The sequence below is a fragment of the Poecilia formosa genome, unplaced genomic scaffold, assembly GCF_000485575.1.
Source record: "Poecilia formosa unplaced genomic scaffold, Poecilia_formosa-5.1.2 Scaffold21, whole genome shotgun sequence".
NCBI lineage: Eukaryota > Metazoa > Chordata > Actinopteri > Cyprinodontiformes > Poeciliidae > Poecilia > Poecilia formosa.
Genome location: NW_006799960.1, coordinates 314676 through 327530, shown reverse-complemented (window position 1 = coordinate 327530; position 12855 = coordinate 314676). Strand labels below are relative to the sequence as shown.

General features: G+C 42.6%; 1 protein-coding gene across 2 annotated transcripts; it reads left to right on the top strand.

Moving 5' to 3' along the window:
* The first annotated feature begins 6326 nt into the window (after positions 1–6326).
* sp8a (sp8 transcription factor a) lies at positions 6327–11681 on the top strand. 2 transcript variants are annotated; one of them, XM_007547541.2, is made up of 2 exons: positions 6327–6534; positions 10099–11681. In XM_007547541.2, exon 2 carries the CDS (start codon positions 10132–10134, stop codon positions 11332–11334), a length of 1203 nt encoding a protein of 400 aa, XP_007547603.1. In that variant the 5' UTR covers positions 6327–6534; positions 10099–10131; the 3' UTR covers positions 11335–11681. The 2 variants fall into 2 exon arrangements, with proteins under 2 accessions (XP_007547603.1, XP_007547602.1); XM_007547540.2 differs by lacking the exon at positions 6327–6534 and adding an exon at positions 9360–9815.
* The last annotated feature ends 1174 nt before the right edge of the window (positions 11682–12855 follow it).

Genomic DNA, 12855 nt, shown 5'->3' with positions numbered 1-12855 from the left:
TGCACATATGCAAACTCAATTTTTTTCCCCTCCCTCTTTGTGAGATAGCTCAAGCTCAGTTTGACTGGATTTACGGCATCTGTGAACAGCAATTTACGAATCTTGTCACAGATTCTCAGTTTATTAAAGTCTGAACTTTGACCGGGTCATTCCCTCACAATAGCGCTCTTTGATCTCAACATTTCTATTGCAATTCTGGTTGTGTTATGGCAACTGACTTGTACAAATTGGAAGTGATGCCCCAGTCTTAGCTATTTAGCGACCTCTAACACGTTTTCCACTAGGTTTGCTTTCTATTTCTGTTAAATGTCTCCCGTCGCCTTGTTTCTTAATGACTTTCTCCTTATCATTCTTCCATCTCTTTTTTTGTGGATGAGAGTCAACAAGAAGTTCACTTTCCAGCACGACATCGACCCTAAACACACATCATCAAGCGATAGTTTATTTCAAAGCAGATTTGTGTGTTTGAGAGGGTTATTCCAGATGTAAATCACATCGAGAGTCTACAGCCAAAAACTGTGCTGACTAGCATCAGCATTTGAGCAGGGGACTGCACTTCTCTGATGCTACTCATCAAAGTGAATCTTTAATGACACCTCTTTGATCCGTACGAAACTCAAACATGTTACCTTCAGAACTGACCAGTTTAGATTTTTTTTTAGATTATTTATCTCAAAATCCTTGTTATCGGCACCGAGTTACGTCCTAAAGTTGCGCTATAGCGTCGACATTTTACTGCTCTGCCGACGGCTCCTCTGTCTGACATTCACCATGACTCCTGAATGGCCCGTAATTACAAGTCCGGCTGTTCACGACTAGCCTTCAAAGAAACACTGTGAACCGGCAGAATGTGCAGAATGTGTCTGCCGGCGACACATTGCCGAGTTATTCACTCCCATCCACTCATTCATCTGCAGAGCTGTGTGCCTCCATGTCCGTTTCTTATCATCAACTTCCAGGTCAAATAGTTTCCTTTTACTCCTTTACGCACAGAAGCAAACTGTCACTTAAGGCATGACGGAAGCATTATGAGAGAGGGACGAGAGAACCTGTGGTCCACCTGATGACACCGAGAGGTCACAGGTCACGAGGGAGGATGGAAAAAAGGCACTATGGTACAGGGAGGAAGGACCTTGAACTGGAAGTGAACTGTGATTTAACTCGTCGTCTCAGCTTTAGCTTAAACGGCTTGAAATGTGAGAATTACAGAGCACAATGCCTATTCTTTGAGTAACACTTAGCTACGTTTTTTGCATGAAGTCCACTATAGGTTCAGGGTTTTTTTTTTAAGCAAACAACCAAACTTGGAGATCTAAGATCTGAACTCAAAGACACAGAACTAAGATGAACCAAAGGACTGGTAAAGAGGACGGGACCCCTGCTGCGCTGCTCTCAGACTGCGAGCAAGTATGTGTTCAAACAGTCTCTTTGAAGCTAAATGCGAAATGATTAAGTCCGCTTAGAAGTCTGCATGGATCTATGGTGTGTGTTGCCCGAGTGCGTGCATGTACCTCTTTGAAGATGGTACTCTTGTATGAAGCAGAGGAAGACCTTTACTGCCAGCACTAAGTGGAGGGTGCAGCACACTATAAAGATCCAAGATAACTATGTAAGTGTGTGTATGTGACCATGGGAGCGCATAGTTCAGGCAAGACAAGACACAACTTGCAGACCTGGTAGAGCTGACGCCAGCCTCTTGTTTTTGGCTGTCTGTGTATGTCAATGACAGCCCCAGAGGCAGCGCATGTGTGTGTGTGTATGTGTGTGTGTGTGTGTGTGTGCGTGTGTGTGTGTGCGGTTAGCCAGGGAAAGAAACGTTTTATGTTTGATGGGAACCATAAAAAAACAGAAGGAGAAGGGGGAAAAAATTAAAACAGCAACCATGAAATCATCTCAGAAACCACCTGACCCTGCCTGGTCTGAGAGAGCGTGCCCGAATTTACATGTTAGTCAGAGGAAAGACAGAGAGCTTCAAAGAGACTAGAGGATGCGTACTGACCAGATGCATTTTAATGTCCTCAACCGACCTGCAGCCTTTGGACAATCCTGCAAAGCTAGGTTTGTGTGTTTGTCCGTTCAGACACTCGGTTGTCAAATGTACATAAAAAAAGTAAAAAAAAAGAAATGTGCCTGTTTTTAGCCCACAGTCTCAGGGTGTTTTGCTTTTCTTTGTGGAATAAATTAACAATTTGTTGCTTTGGCAATTAGCATAAAAATGCAAGAGGATTCTTTCCAGTCAATTTAACATCAGCTTTTCTTAACCCCCATCACCTCCTCCGCGCCCCCGTCCGCTTAATTTTAGGACGGGCATTGTGGCGAGGTGAAGCGCATTGAGAGGGAGGAACAGTTGTTAACAAGGAACATAGCATAAACTCAGCATTTAAACGAAAGAGTGCATGTCCAAGAAAATACTTTAACTTTATGTTTCCTCCTGTAGCTGATGATAATGTTGCTCCACCTGAACTGCACAGCATTTGGTATAAAACCAGATGAGTTTAATGGCAGAATAAAGGGATTTGTGTTGCTTCATTATGGTATTTTCTCCCAGTCTTCTACGGTCCGGACTGTGAGTTAATTTTTTGCAGAGAAAGAGTTCAGTTCACGTTAGAGATTCTCGGCGGAACATAAATCAAGACTCATCACCAGCCAGTTCAAAAGTGTGTGTGTGTGTGTGTGTGTGTGTTTTTGTGTGTGTGTGTGTGTTTTTTTAACTCATCCTTCAAGTCTAAAATTGATGCTTGTTTTCTTCCAACTTCAGCTGTACTTTCATAAATTCTGATGATAAATGAATCCAAGAGTCTTCTTATTTTTTTTAGGTTTCATTTGATGAACTCTAAATGATTAAAGCTTTTAAAAAAAAAACGTCACAACACTTTAGTTATAAGATTTTACTGCGAGTGAATTGGATACCATGCAATCGGTTACAGCTCAAGCATCAAGAAATAGTAACAGAATTGTGCTTAAGAGATTTCAGTCATCATCTAAAATGTGTCAACCTGTCTATCAAATTATGACCTCTGGGAAATATTGACAAATTTTCAATATGAAGGCTTGAATAGTTACCGTAGGAAGTAGGTGGCTGCCATTATGCTGCCTACTGAAGTTGTAACAATGCTACATACATTGTCACAAAAATCTGAAAACTCATTTTACTTACTTTATTTACTTTTAAATCACAAAAAAAATGAGTTTTGTCCATTGCTGACTATCAGAGGGGTCTGTTCAGTCACTACTTGCTCAGGCAAACAGATGGCCCGATGCAAAACCAGTACTCACACACCAAGAGGTGGACCTGGACCCAGCATCGCCGAGGCAGCACTCAGCAGATGCGCCGAGTCCATTCATCAGTTCTGAAAGTGAAAAATGACGCCTGGAAGTGTGCGATTATTCTCCTGGGTTTCTGGGCATCAATCAGTGGACACACCTACATTAAGCACGGAGAAGACACAAAACCCTGAAAAATGAACACCAGTAAATTAATATCGTCTTCTGAAATGGGTGTGTGTGCATCTGTGTGCTTGTGAAGTCAAGCAGGGGTGTGTGGAGAGCAGTGTAGAGATCACGGTCAGAGCAGGATTTAATCAAGGGGAAAGAGACAGAACAAGTTATTTAGAATGTGGCTTTAGAGCAGCTTGTTGTCTTCGGTGGTTGGAGTTGAACAACAGCGCAGGCTAAAGTGTCAGAAAAACTTCAAAAGTTTAAAAAACTGTAAGCAATAAATACATGGCAGCACCAGTTTATCTCTTTGTGTCTCAATCCTTATCTTTGTCTTCTCTTTGCTTCATTTGTTTTTTCGTACGGCAAGTAGTCCAAGTTTTGAAGAAACATGGCAGAACTACGGCCAGTGACGTTCTGTCTATGAAAGTGAATTTTAAAAGTTGATGTTTGCTTGTTGGCAATTTCCTTTAAGTTACTGGCAGAATTTTGACTCAGAGTATTTCTCCTTCTCCTCTCAGATGTGATCATATTAGAGGAAACAATAACTCTTTACCAATCAGGCAGCTGAGGTAATGTACAAACGGATGTGGAGTCAGTAAATAAAAACAACTGTTCAACAATCAGTCCCATGCTCACGAAGATCAACCTCATATTGTAAGCAGGTTTCGGTGAAAATGCTCTTAGAAAAGACACAGCTCTGTACCTCGAATGTGTGTGTGTGTGTGTGTGTGTGCGTGTGCGTGTGTGTGTGTGCGCGCGCGTGCGTGTGTGTGCGTGTTTGTGTGTGTGGCAGAAACTGAATGAGAGCTTTTCATCCACTCCACTTACTAATCACAGTCTCATTCTCTCTGGCCCCGCATAATTCTACCCCCCGCCTTGATAAATCTCACTCCTCGCTCTTCCTCTTCCTCTCCGTCTGAGGGCAGAGACAGCAGATGTGTTGGCAGCTTAAATGACCTCTGTGATGTATGACTTAACAAACCAAGAGCATCCATCAACACCACACCAAAGCGTGTGCTGGTCTGTTGGGAGTGTGGGGGCTGTGGGGAGGGGGAGAAAAATAAAAGTGCCACTGCTTGTTGAAATGCAGTTTGAATTCACATCCAGCCCCAAATTTGCAGAGGTTTTCAACTCTGCACTTTTTCCTCTTTTTATGTGATTGGCTGCGTACATAGGTGGATGTGCTGCATACATGAATGTGAATGAAGCGGTTCGGCAGGGTGATTGAACTGGCCTCCCGTCTTGATAGACTAATAAGAAATGTGCTAAATGACCCCTGTGTGTGTGTGTGTGTGTGTGTGTGTGTGTGTGTGTGTGCCGTTGACACTTTCTCAGATTTAGAGCAAAATGCAAGCAAATAAATGCGTTCCTGCAATTAGCGCCATGAACTCATGATTTCAAACTAAATGGGAATTTCATGGTTTGATCTGGGCAACGACTGCGACAGTCGTCTTTCAGCCCTCTCCTGACAGACGGTCGGACAAGCCCTCTCAGAGCGGTAATTACAGGAAGCAAAGGAGGAGCTGCTTCAGGCACATCCTGGCACAAGCATCACCTGGATGACTTCCCTCGACTCTTAAACCAGATCAATTTGTTTTAAGGGTTACAAGTTTATGAGAACGAAAAGACAAATTAGATAAACAGGAGGTACCTCTTAAAACTTGTTTTCGCACCCAGCGGTTGTCACAAAAAAAAAACTTCAGACCTCCTGGAAGTTTTTCAACATTTCGTCATAGTTGTGATTAATGTGGTGCCTGCAAAGAGTGTTGCGTTCTTGCAAAGTGGGGAGAATTTGATACGTGGAGGTAGAAGTGTGCAGAGCATTTGCATTCAGCCTGTCTGTCTGGTTTTTTCTGTGATTGCAGATGCAAGTCTTCATTCCTCTGCAAACAGAGAATGAAATGTTTAAACCGTTTGTCTTTGTGAAATAACCTTGTCTTGTTCCTTGTGGGGTCATGAGAGGAATGGTGCCTAACTCGAGTCGCCACTAGGTCAGAGGTAGCTTAAACTCTGAACTAGTTTCAGTTCCTACACTTGTTTATCTTTTCTTTCTGTGTCGCAGAAAGAAAAGTGCCCGGTCACCCTAACAGGCATGTTTTCAGGTGGAACCTGGAGTGTTTGGAGAAAACTTGGAAACTTCTTCCAGTAATTCATCAATGATAATGCGCAACATCTTTCAGATTAGCTGGAAAGCGAGTGTTAAAAGCAATATTCCAGTCTTGCCACAATTCCTATTTTAGGCCTGGACTTTGACCGGGCCATTCAGAATCGACTCTGATGTACCAGGCTCTAAATTTGCTGCACTTTTTCCTGACCTTCCTGACCAACTAATTTAGATTTCCTTCTAGGATTGTCCTGTGTTTAGATCTATTTCTCCGTCACTACTGACCAGCATCCCTGAAGAAAAGCATCCCCACAGCTTCTACCAACGCTGTGTGTTTTCAGAAACACACAAGGTCTCGTGAATAGGCCATAAAGTTAAATATCAAAAGTTATCTGACAACAGCACCTTTTTCCACTTATTTGCTGTGTGGCAGCCTGAAAATTGTTCTTTTTGTGACCCTTGTTCAATTTATTTCTTTTTCCATTCACTGTGGATCTCTGTAGAGTTACCCTGCGTCTTTTGTGTGCTTCAGTGATTATTGTCTTTATTGCATGACCCTTCAGTTTAGGTAGAAGGCTTTGTCTCAGCAGGTTTACAGCTGTGACATTTTAGGACTGCAGAACATACCACATGTCCAAAGCTTTGAGTATTCCTTCAATAGCTAACCCTGCTTCTAAACAACTTGACTCCTGACCCCGTCAGCTGTGTTCCTTAGTCTTCATGATGCTGTTTGTCCTCTAATTTTCTCTAACGAACCCTCCGAGCCACTCAGACAGCTGAACTTTGTTTACTAATTAGCCGACTCCTGGAAGCGATCAGTTCCCCTGGACTTTTTATCAAGACCGTCGGAGGAAAAGAGAATGAATGCCTCACATTTCAAACTTTGATTCGCTGTTGTGCGTTGGTGTAGAACATGAAAATGCCAACACAATCTACCGAGGTTGGGTTTCTACTGTGACAACACGGAAACAGGGTCTGAATACTTCTGCAAGGTACTGTATGGCCCTCTTTGTTTCGTTCTTTCTCAAACACGGACTGATTGGCCAAACACCTGGCCACCCTGGATATTTTTACGTTGTGTTGAGCAGATTGTCTTTTGACTCTTCTAATTCTCCCGCTAATTGTCTCAGCGGGACAGCCGATCACGATAGCTGCAGAAAGCACCCCAAGGGACTGGGACAGTAGGGTGGGGGGAGCAGCAGCTAGAGGAAATAAAATACTTCACCCACCCCTCTCCCTGAGAAGTGCCAGATCTTTATTTCACTCTTTTCTCTCTGTTCTTTCTGTCTCAGCGCCCACAAAGTGATTGGAAAGCTCCCAACAATCTTTTTTTGTCGACGTTCGATGGCGCGTGATAATGTGGTCATTATCACCGCCAAAAGGAACAGGTTGAGGCTTTGGACAGGGTTTCACTGGGTGCCCTTTAAGCGCACACACATGAACAGTCTCACACACACTTTCAGTGTGGGAAAAGAATGCCTCTGAAAGAGAGGGGACAGCTGTTGGGCTTGCGTGTGAGGATGGCGATCAGGTTAAAGGGAGGACGGCCTACTGTAAAGTCCACCTGTGCACGCAGCCGAGCCTCGGGCTGCGGCAGACGCCAGTGTGGGGAGGCCTCTCATTTTGTCAGCATAATGGACCTTGTCGAAATGACTTTAAGATATTTTTTCAAAATCTCTTATTTTCAATTTGACGTTTTCAGCCATGATCTGTTGCATTCTGATAGCTGGGTTGGGTAGATTGTAAAATCTGGGGTAGACGTTCAGGATATTACAGAAACATACCTGCGAAGACCCGACTTACTGCGTCACGTGTAGCACTGCGCAACTTCACGCTGCTTTTAAAATGTCTAATTTCTCCTTTTTATGGATTCTAACTTTTTGTGCAAGTCCTAGAGGTTCTCTAAAATTTCACCACTTTGTCATTGTTGTTCTGTTAGGATTTGGACATGGCATACTGTGTAGAGTGTGCATAAAAAAATAGAAAAATGGAAGCATGCGGTCAAGGGTTAACAGTGCCCCTAAGGAAGTCTCAGTGGAGGCATGAACTTCCTCTATCACAAACAGACAGATATTGTAAGAAATAACACTCAGGTAGGTTGTGGTGTATCCAGCTAGGTCCGGCAAGTTCTAGCATTGCTCTTGTGGCTTTATGGTGAACTCAAATAGGCCCAATTCTGTTCTGAATCTCTATTGATGCTTTTTGTTTTTGATTTGTCACATCAAAAATAATCAGTGATCTTCATCTGAGCCCCTATTCTGCCTCCTTGGTAGCAAAAAAAAAAGAAAAAGAAAACATCTGTACAGCTATGCTTCTGCATAGCTGCAAACATTAAATTGTATTATCATTTGTTGAATTGTTTTTTTTTTTTTTACCATTTTTTCATAATTATTAAATAATATTCTTCACATTTACTCTTAGACTCTACAGCTTTGTGTGGTCATGGGAGTGGTTTAGTACTTTAGATATATAGTAATTGACTTATTCATGGCATATGAGACCATCTGACTTCACTCAGGCTGATCGTGCAAGAAAAAAAATAAGAGGAATGGAAAGAAAAGAAAATATCAAACGACAAGTTTAATGCTGTTTCTTTCTTTAATTAGAAATTCAAATGAAATCCCTCCCCTTTGTGCTTCTCGCCCATTGATTATGAAGATGGGGATCATTCTGGGTATTTCCCAGGGTTTTCGGGGCTAGATTTTAGTCAACTATGCTCAGTTTAAGAATGGGATTTCCCATTTATTCATTCACACTCGAGAGGTGAGACTAAATCCTCAAACTAGCTGAGCTTTAGAAAGGCACAGTAAGGGTTGTAGTTTAAAAGACATTTGTTTGGTGTTAAAAGAGATGAAATTGCGGAGGTAGTGGTGGTGTCCTCCCTTCCCTCCCCCAGGGCAGGCTGGAAACGCCCCAGGGACAGGATGGGCACAGCCTCTCATTTATCAGCCTCTTCTTCTGCATGGCCTCACATCCGGGAAAAAAAAATGTATAAAACTAGAGGTTTTAGCGTTCTCTGACAAAGCCAGCCTACTGAGAAACACACACATACATACACGCACTCACACACGCACTCACAAAAAACCCCATTTAAGATTCTACTTTAGAAAGTGTCTTAAAACATACAGATCGTATAAAGTGGTTTTCAAAAGTTTACAGACCTCTGGTTTTATGATTCAAGAAAAGAATATGTATTAAAAACATTTAAACAACCTTTAATATGACACATAATCTGTCTGATTCAAATGAAAAGCAAATATCAGGGGAAATAATATAATAAATAACAGAGGTATATTATCTACAGTGGTCATTTAAATTTCTTCACTTTGAGTTTAAAGAATGCTGATGAAGTATTACATTTTCCTTAAAGGGTATTTAATGCGATATATCTTTATGAGTCCCGAAATCCACATCCGATCGGTTGCTCGTCCTCCCCAGTCCCACCTGAGGAAAGATGAAAACAAAACTTTTAATAAAGCTTACAACTTCTACAAGCTTAGCTAATATTGTGAGGGTTCATTGCTGAGTCACAAAACTCTCCCTACTTTGTTTTACTAGTAAATTGTACATTTATTCTCAGAATTATTGCGTTGCATTCAGTTTTTACGCAGTTAAATCAATTGGAAATAAACCATAAAGTGCTAAGCCAAAATCAGTTATTCTGTATAATAAATTGCATCAGTGAATACATTTCATGATTAATGAAATCTCAATCTGCTTCCCTTTATTAATGTAGACATTAATTCATTTCATTTCAAAAATGCTTTATTAATCCCAGAGGGAAATTAAGAGGCATAATGTCCGTTTTTTTTTTTTTCTAATCTGATATCTCTTATGGGAAATTTATATAAATGTCAAAACAAAATAAAACTGGCCAACTGCCATAAATACATACTTATAAACACTGTCTTCAAACTTAGTGCGCTGGACTTTTTGTCTTCAAAGACCTGAGATTATTTTTAAAAGCTGCTGAAGTGAGCTCGCTCGCGAGAGCTGACTTTTTCGGATTTATGATGACATCGAGCCTGTTAGCGCGCAGATGTTTGGAGACGGCTCGCGCTGCTCTCTGATTGGCCCGGGAGCTCCCAACGACACTTCAAAGGCGCAAAGGATCTACAACTGGTAAAGGAAACAGAGACCAAACCTCAGACTGATTGGATCCAGTCAGGGCACACACACACACACACACACCTACACACACACTCAGAGACAAACACATTGATCCCCGTCAGAGGAAGACATCACCGCTCAGTTTATGGCTGCACCATTAGGCGTAAGTTTACAGAAAAGCGCTGTTTTTTTATTTTCAATTTTTTTTATGTAGCATTTAGTCAATATTACTTGGTGTAACTTAGTGTTTTTATTTTTTTAATACATTGTTCAGTATTGGGGAACATTTCTTCGTATGCAAATCTGACCCCCTTTCTTACAAAGTGTCAAAACTTACTTTAACCTGTTGCAGTTAAAAATGTGTCACAAAAAACTGTTTGCATTTTCAGGCAGAGAAGACGATCAAACTTTAACCATGAAGGTTGTTTTGTTTGTTTTTTCCCCAGGAAGAACCAAGGTTGGGCAGCACCCCGCTGGCAATGCTGGCCGCCACCTGCAGTAGAATCGGGGACCCGACCCCTTCCTGCTCCCCTGCTGTGTCAGACGGAGTCCCGGTATTCACCAAAGGGTTTCATACCTGGAAAAAGACTCTCCAGGCCAACAGCAGCGCGAATTTAGTTTCCTCTGGGGTCTCCAGGAATAATGCTCCGGGACTGACATCAGAGGCCTCCAGCGCCTTCTCAGTGACGCTTCCAAGCTCTTCTTCAGGGAGTGATTTTTCGCTGTACCACAGCGCCGTGCCGTCCTATGATTACGATGTTTCTGACTCCGCGTCCGCTCAACGCCCGGTGTTCATGCCAAAATTTCCACCCTCGGTGGAAGGCATAGCAGGGATTTACCAGAGGATGCATCCTTACGACCCCTGGATAAAGCCAGCTGGAGAGGTCGGCAACGGGACTGCGGTATGGTGGGACATGGGCACCAGCTGGGTGGACTCGCAGAACTCAGCCGGGTTACAGTGCGCCTTGAGCAGCTACAGTAACGACTACAGCCCCGCCTACAGCACCGGTGCGTCTCAGCACCTGTTCCCCAGCCCGCAGCACATGTTTGACGGCTTCCGGCCACCTCCCTACACGGAGTCTACGAGCGCAGCACCACCTCCTCCTCCTCCTCCTCCGACGAGGACCCCTGCTGTTCCTCTACCCAGCCCCTCCCGGCCCTCGTCGCGCAAATACGCTGGTAGAGCTACCTGCGATTGTCCAAACTGTCAGGAGGCAGAGAGACACGGTCAGGGGGGTTCGAGTCCACGGCGGAGGGGCGTGCACAGCTGTCACATCCCGGGCTGTGGAAAAGTTTACGGCAAAACCTCCCACCTGAAGGCGCACCTGCGCTGGCACACCGGGGAGCGGCCGTTTGTCTGCAACTGGCTCTTCTGCGGGAAACGCTTCACGCGCTCGGACGAGCTCCAGCGACACGTGCGCACGCACACCGGCGAGAAGCGCTTCGAGTGCCCCATGTGCCAGAAGCGCTTCATGCGCTCCGACCATCTCAGCAAGCACTTGAGGACGCACAGTTCTGAGGGCTCCGAAGGCTGCGTCGACCCGGGGTCCCAGAAAGGGAGCGGCGACACGGACAGGGGCGCCTCTAGTTGCCCGGGAGAGTCACCGGGCCCGGGGAAGGGCGGCCAGAGCGATAAGCTCGAGAGACCGGCGGAAAAACAGTCACAACAAGTGGGAATGTGATGACAGCAGCCTGAAACGGGTTTTCTTTGGACACTAACAGACTGAAATAGCACTTTATGGTTAACTTCAGTTGTGACGTGTGTGAACACTGTCTCCTTACCTCATCTGATCGTCGCAGACTTAAAAGAAATGTTTACTTCAGTTTCTTGCTGTACGTTTGATACATGCGCCTAATTTATTCCATGTGCTTTTCACATTCAATAATTCTTTTGAATCATCCTGATATCATCTGACAAGTACGCACATATTTAAGTTTGTGTTCTTAAATATCTTACTTTGCAAAACTAAATTGTTATAATTTATCATTGCTTGTACCTGGCATTAAATTGATAAAACAGGAGAAATCTGCAAGATTTATTATGTCGGAACTGTTTATCGTATTATTAGTATATTCAGAATGGTATAGTCAAAGGTTTGTATTTATCTTACTTGTAAGGGAATTATTGAAAGGCACGTTTTTGATGTATTCTTAAGGCAATTTAAAGTGCATCATTGGGAAATAATGAAGAAAAACGTTGAGAATCATCAAAGGAATAATGATATGATAAGACAGCTCTGGTCTTAGGAACACTGGGATAGCAGGTTGAATGGGTTCAGCTCTAAGACGCATTTCCACACAATTTCATTCAGTGCTTTATAGATTATTTACATATTTTTTTGTTCCCCTCCGGATGCAATGAGTTAAAGACTGATGTGATTCATAATGTGACTCGTTTTCCTGGTGTTTGCCAGGATTATTATTATTATTATTATTATAAAAAAATTGCCAAATTCATTCTGTGCCAATGACACACGTTTAATCAGAGATTGCAGCAGGCTGAAATCTGAGCACCTACATTCATGCTGTGCGGTTTTCAGTCACATGTGAGTCAAATGTCACAAATTCTGGGACAATAAAATTAATTCTATGTAGTCTGGATTAAGTTGGAGAATATTCTGATCTTTCCACTACATGACAATGAAGACAAATAGATTCTCTGGCTGCACAGAAATGTACAGTTTCTTTTTCTCATTAGCTTAGGCATGTGGAACAATGTAGTACTACTTCATAACTTGAGGTCAGACAGGGTTGTATTGCAACCCCTTCAACTCAAAGAGCAATAAAACCTGTTTAGCATTGGCAATGTTACATTACCTTTTGAAAAGAAAAAGAAAAACATATCAATTCCTGCTTTCTTTTTCGTTTTATAAAATTCTCCTGTAGGAGAATACTGTTGTGAGAATACTACTGTTGTGATGTTTTAAATAGAATTTCACTTCCAGTTTTGGACTTAAAAATAAAGAACATGACATTTTAGAAATAAGAGGAAGGATGCATTTTTCTTAATGGGATGTTGCTATTCACAGAAAATTATGTAAAACATAAGTGCACAGTTTTTAACCGTAATCACACACACACATGCACACACACACCTACACACACATCTAAAAATATTACTGGTACTTTTAGTAGCATTCTGTTGTGGACATTCGATGCAATTATTTCACAAAAAAAGCAAAGAACTGCTGCAAAAATCAAAA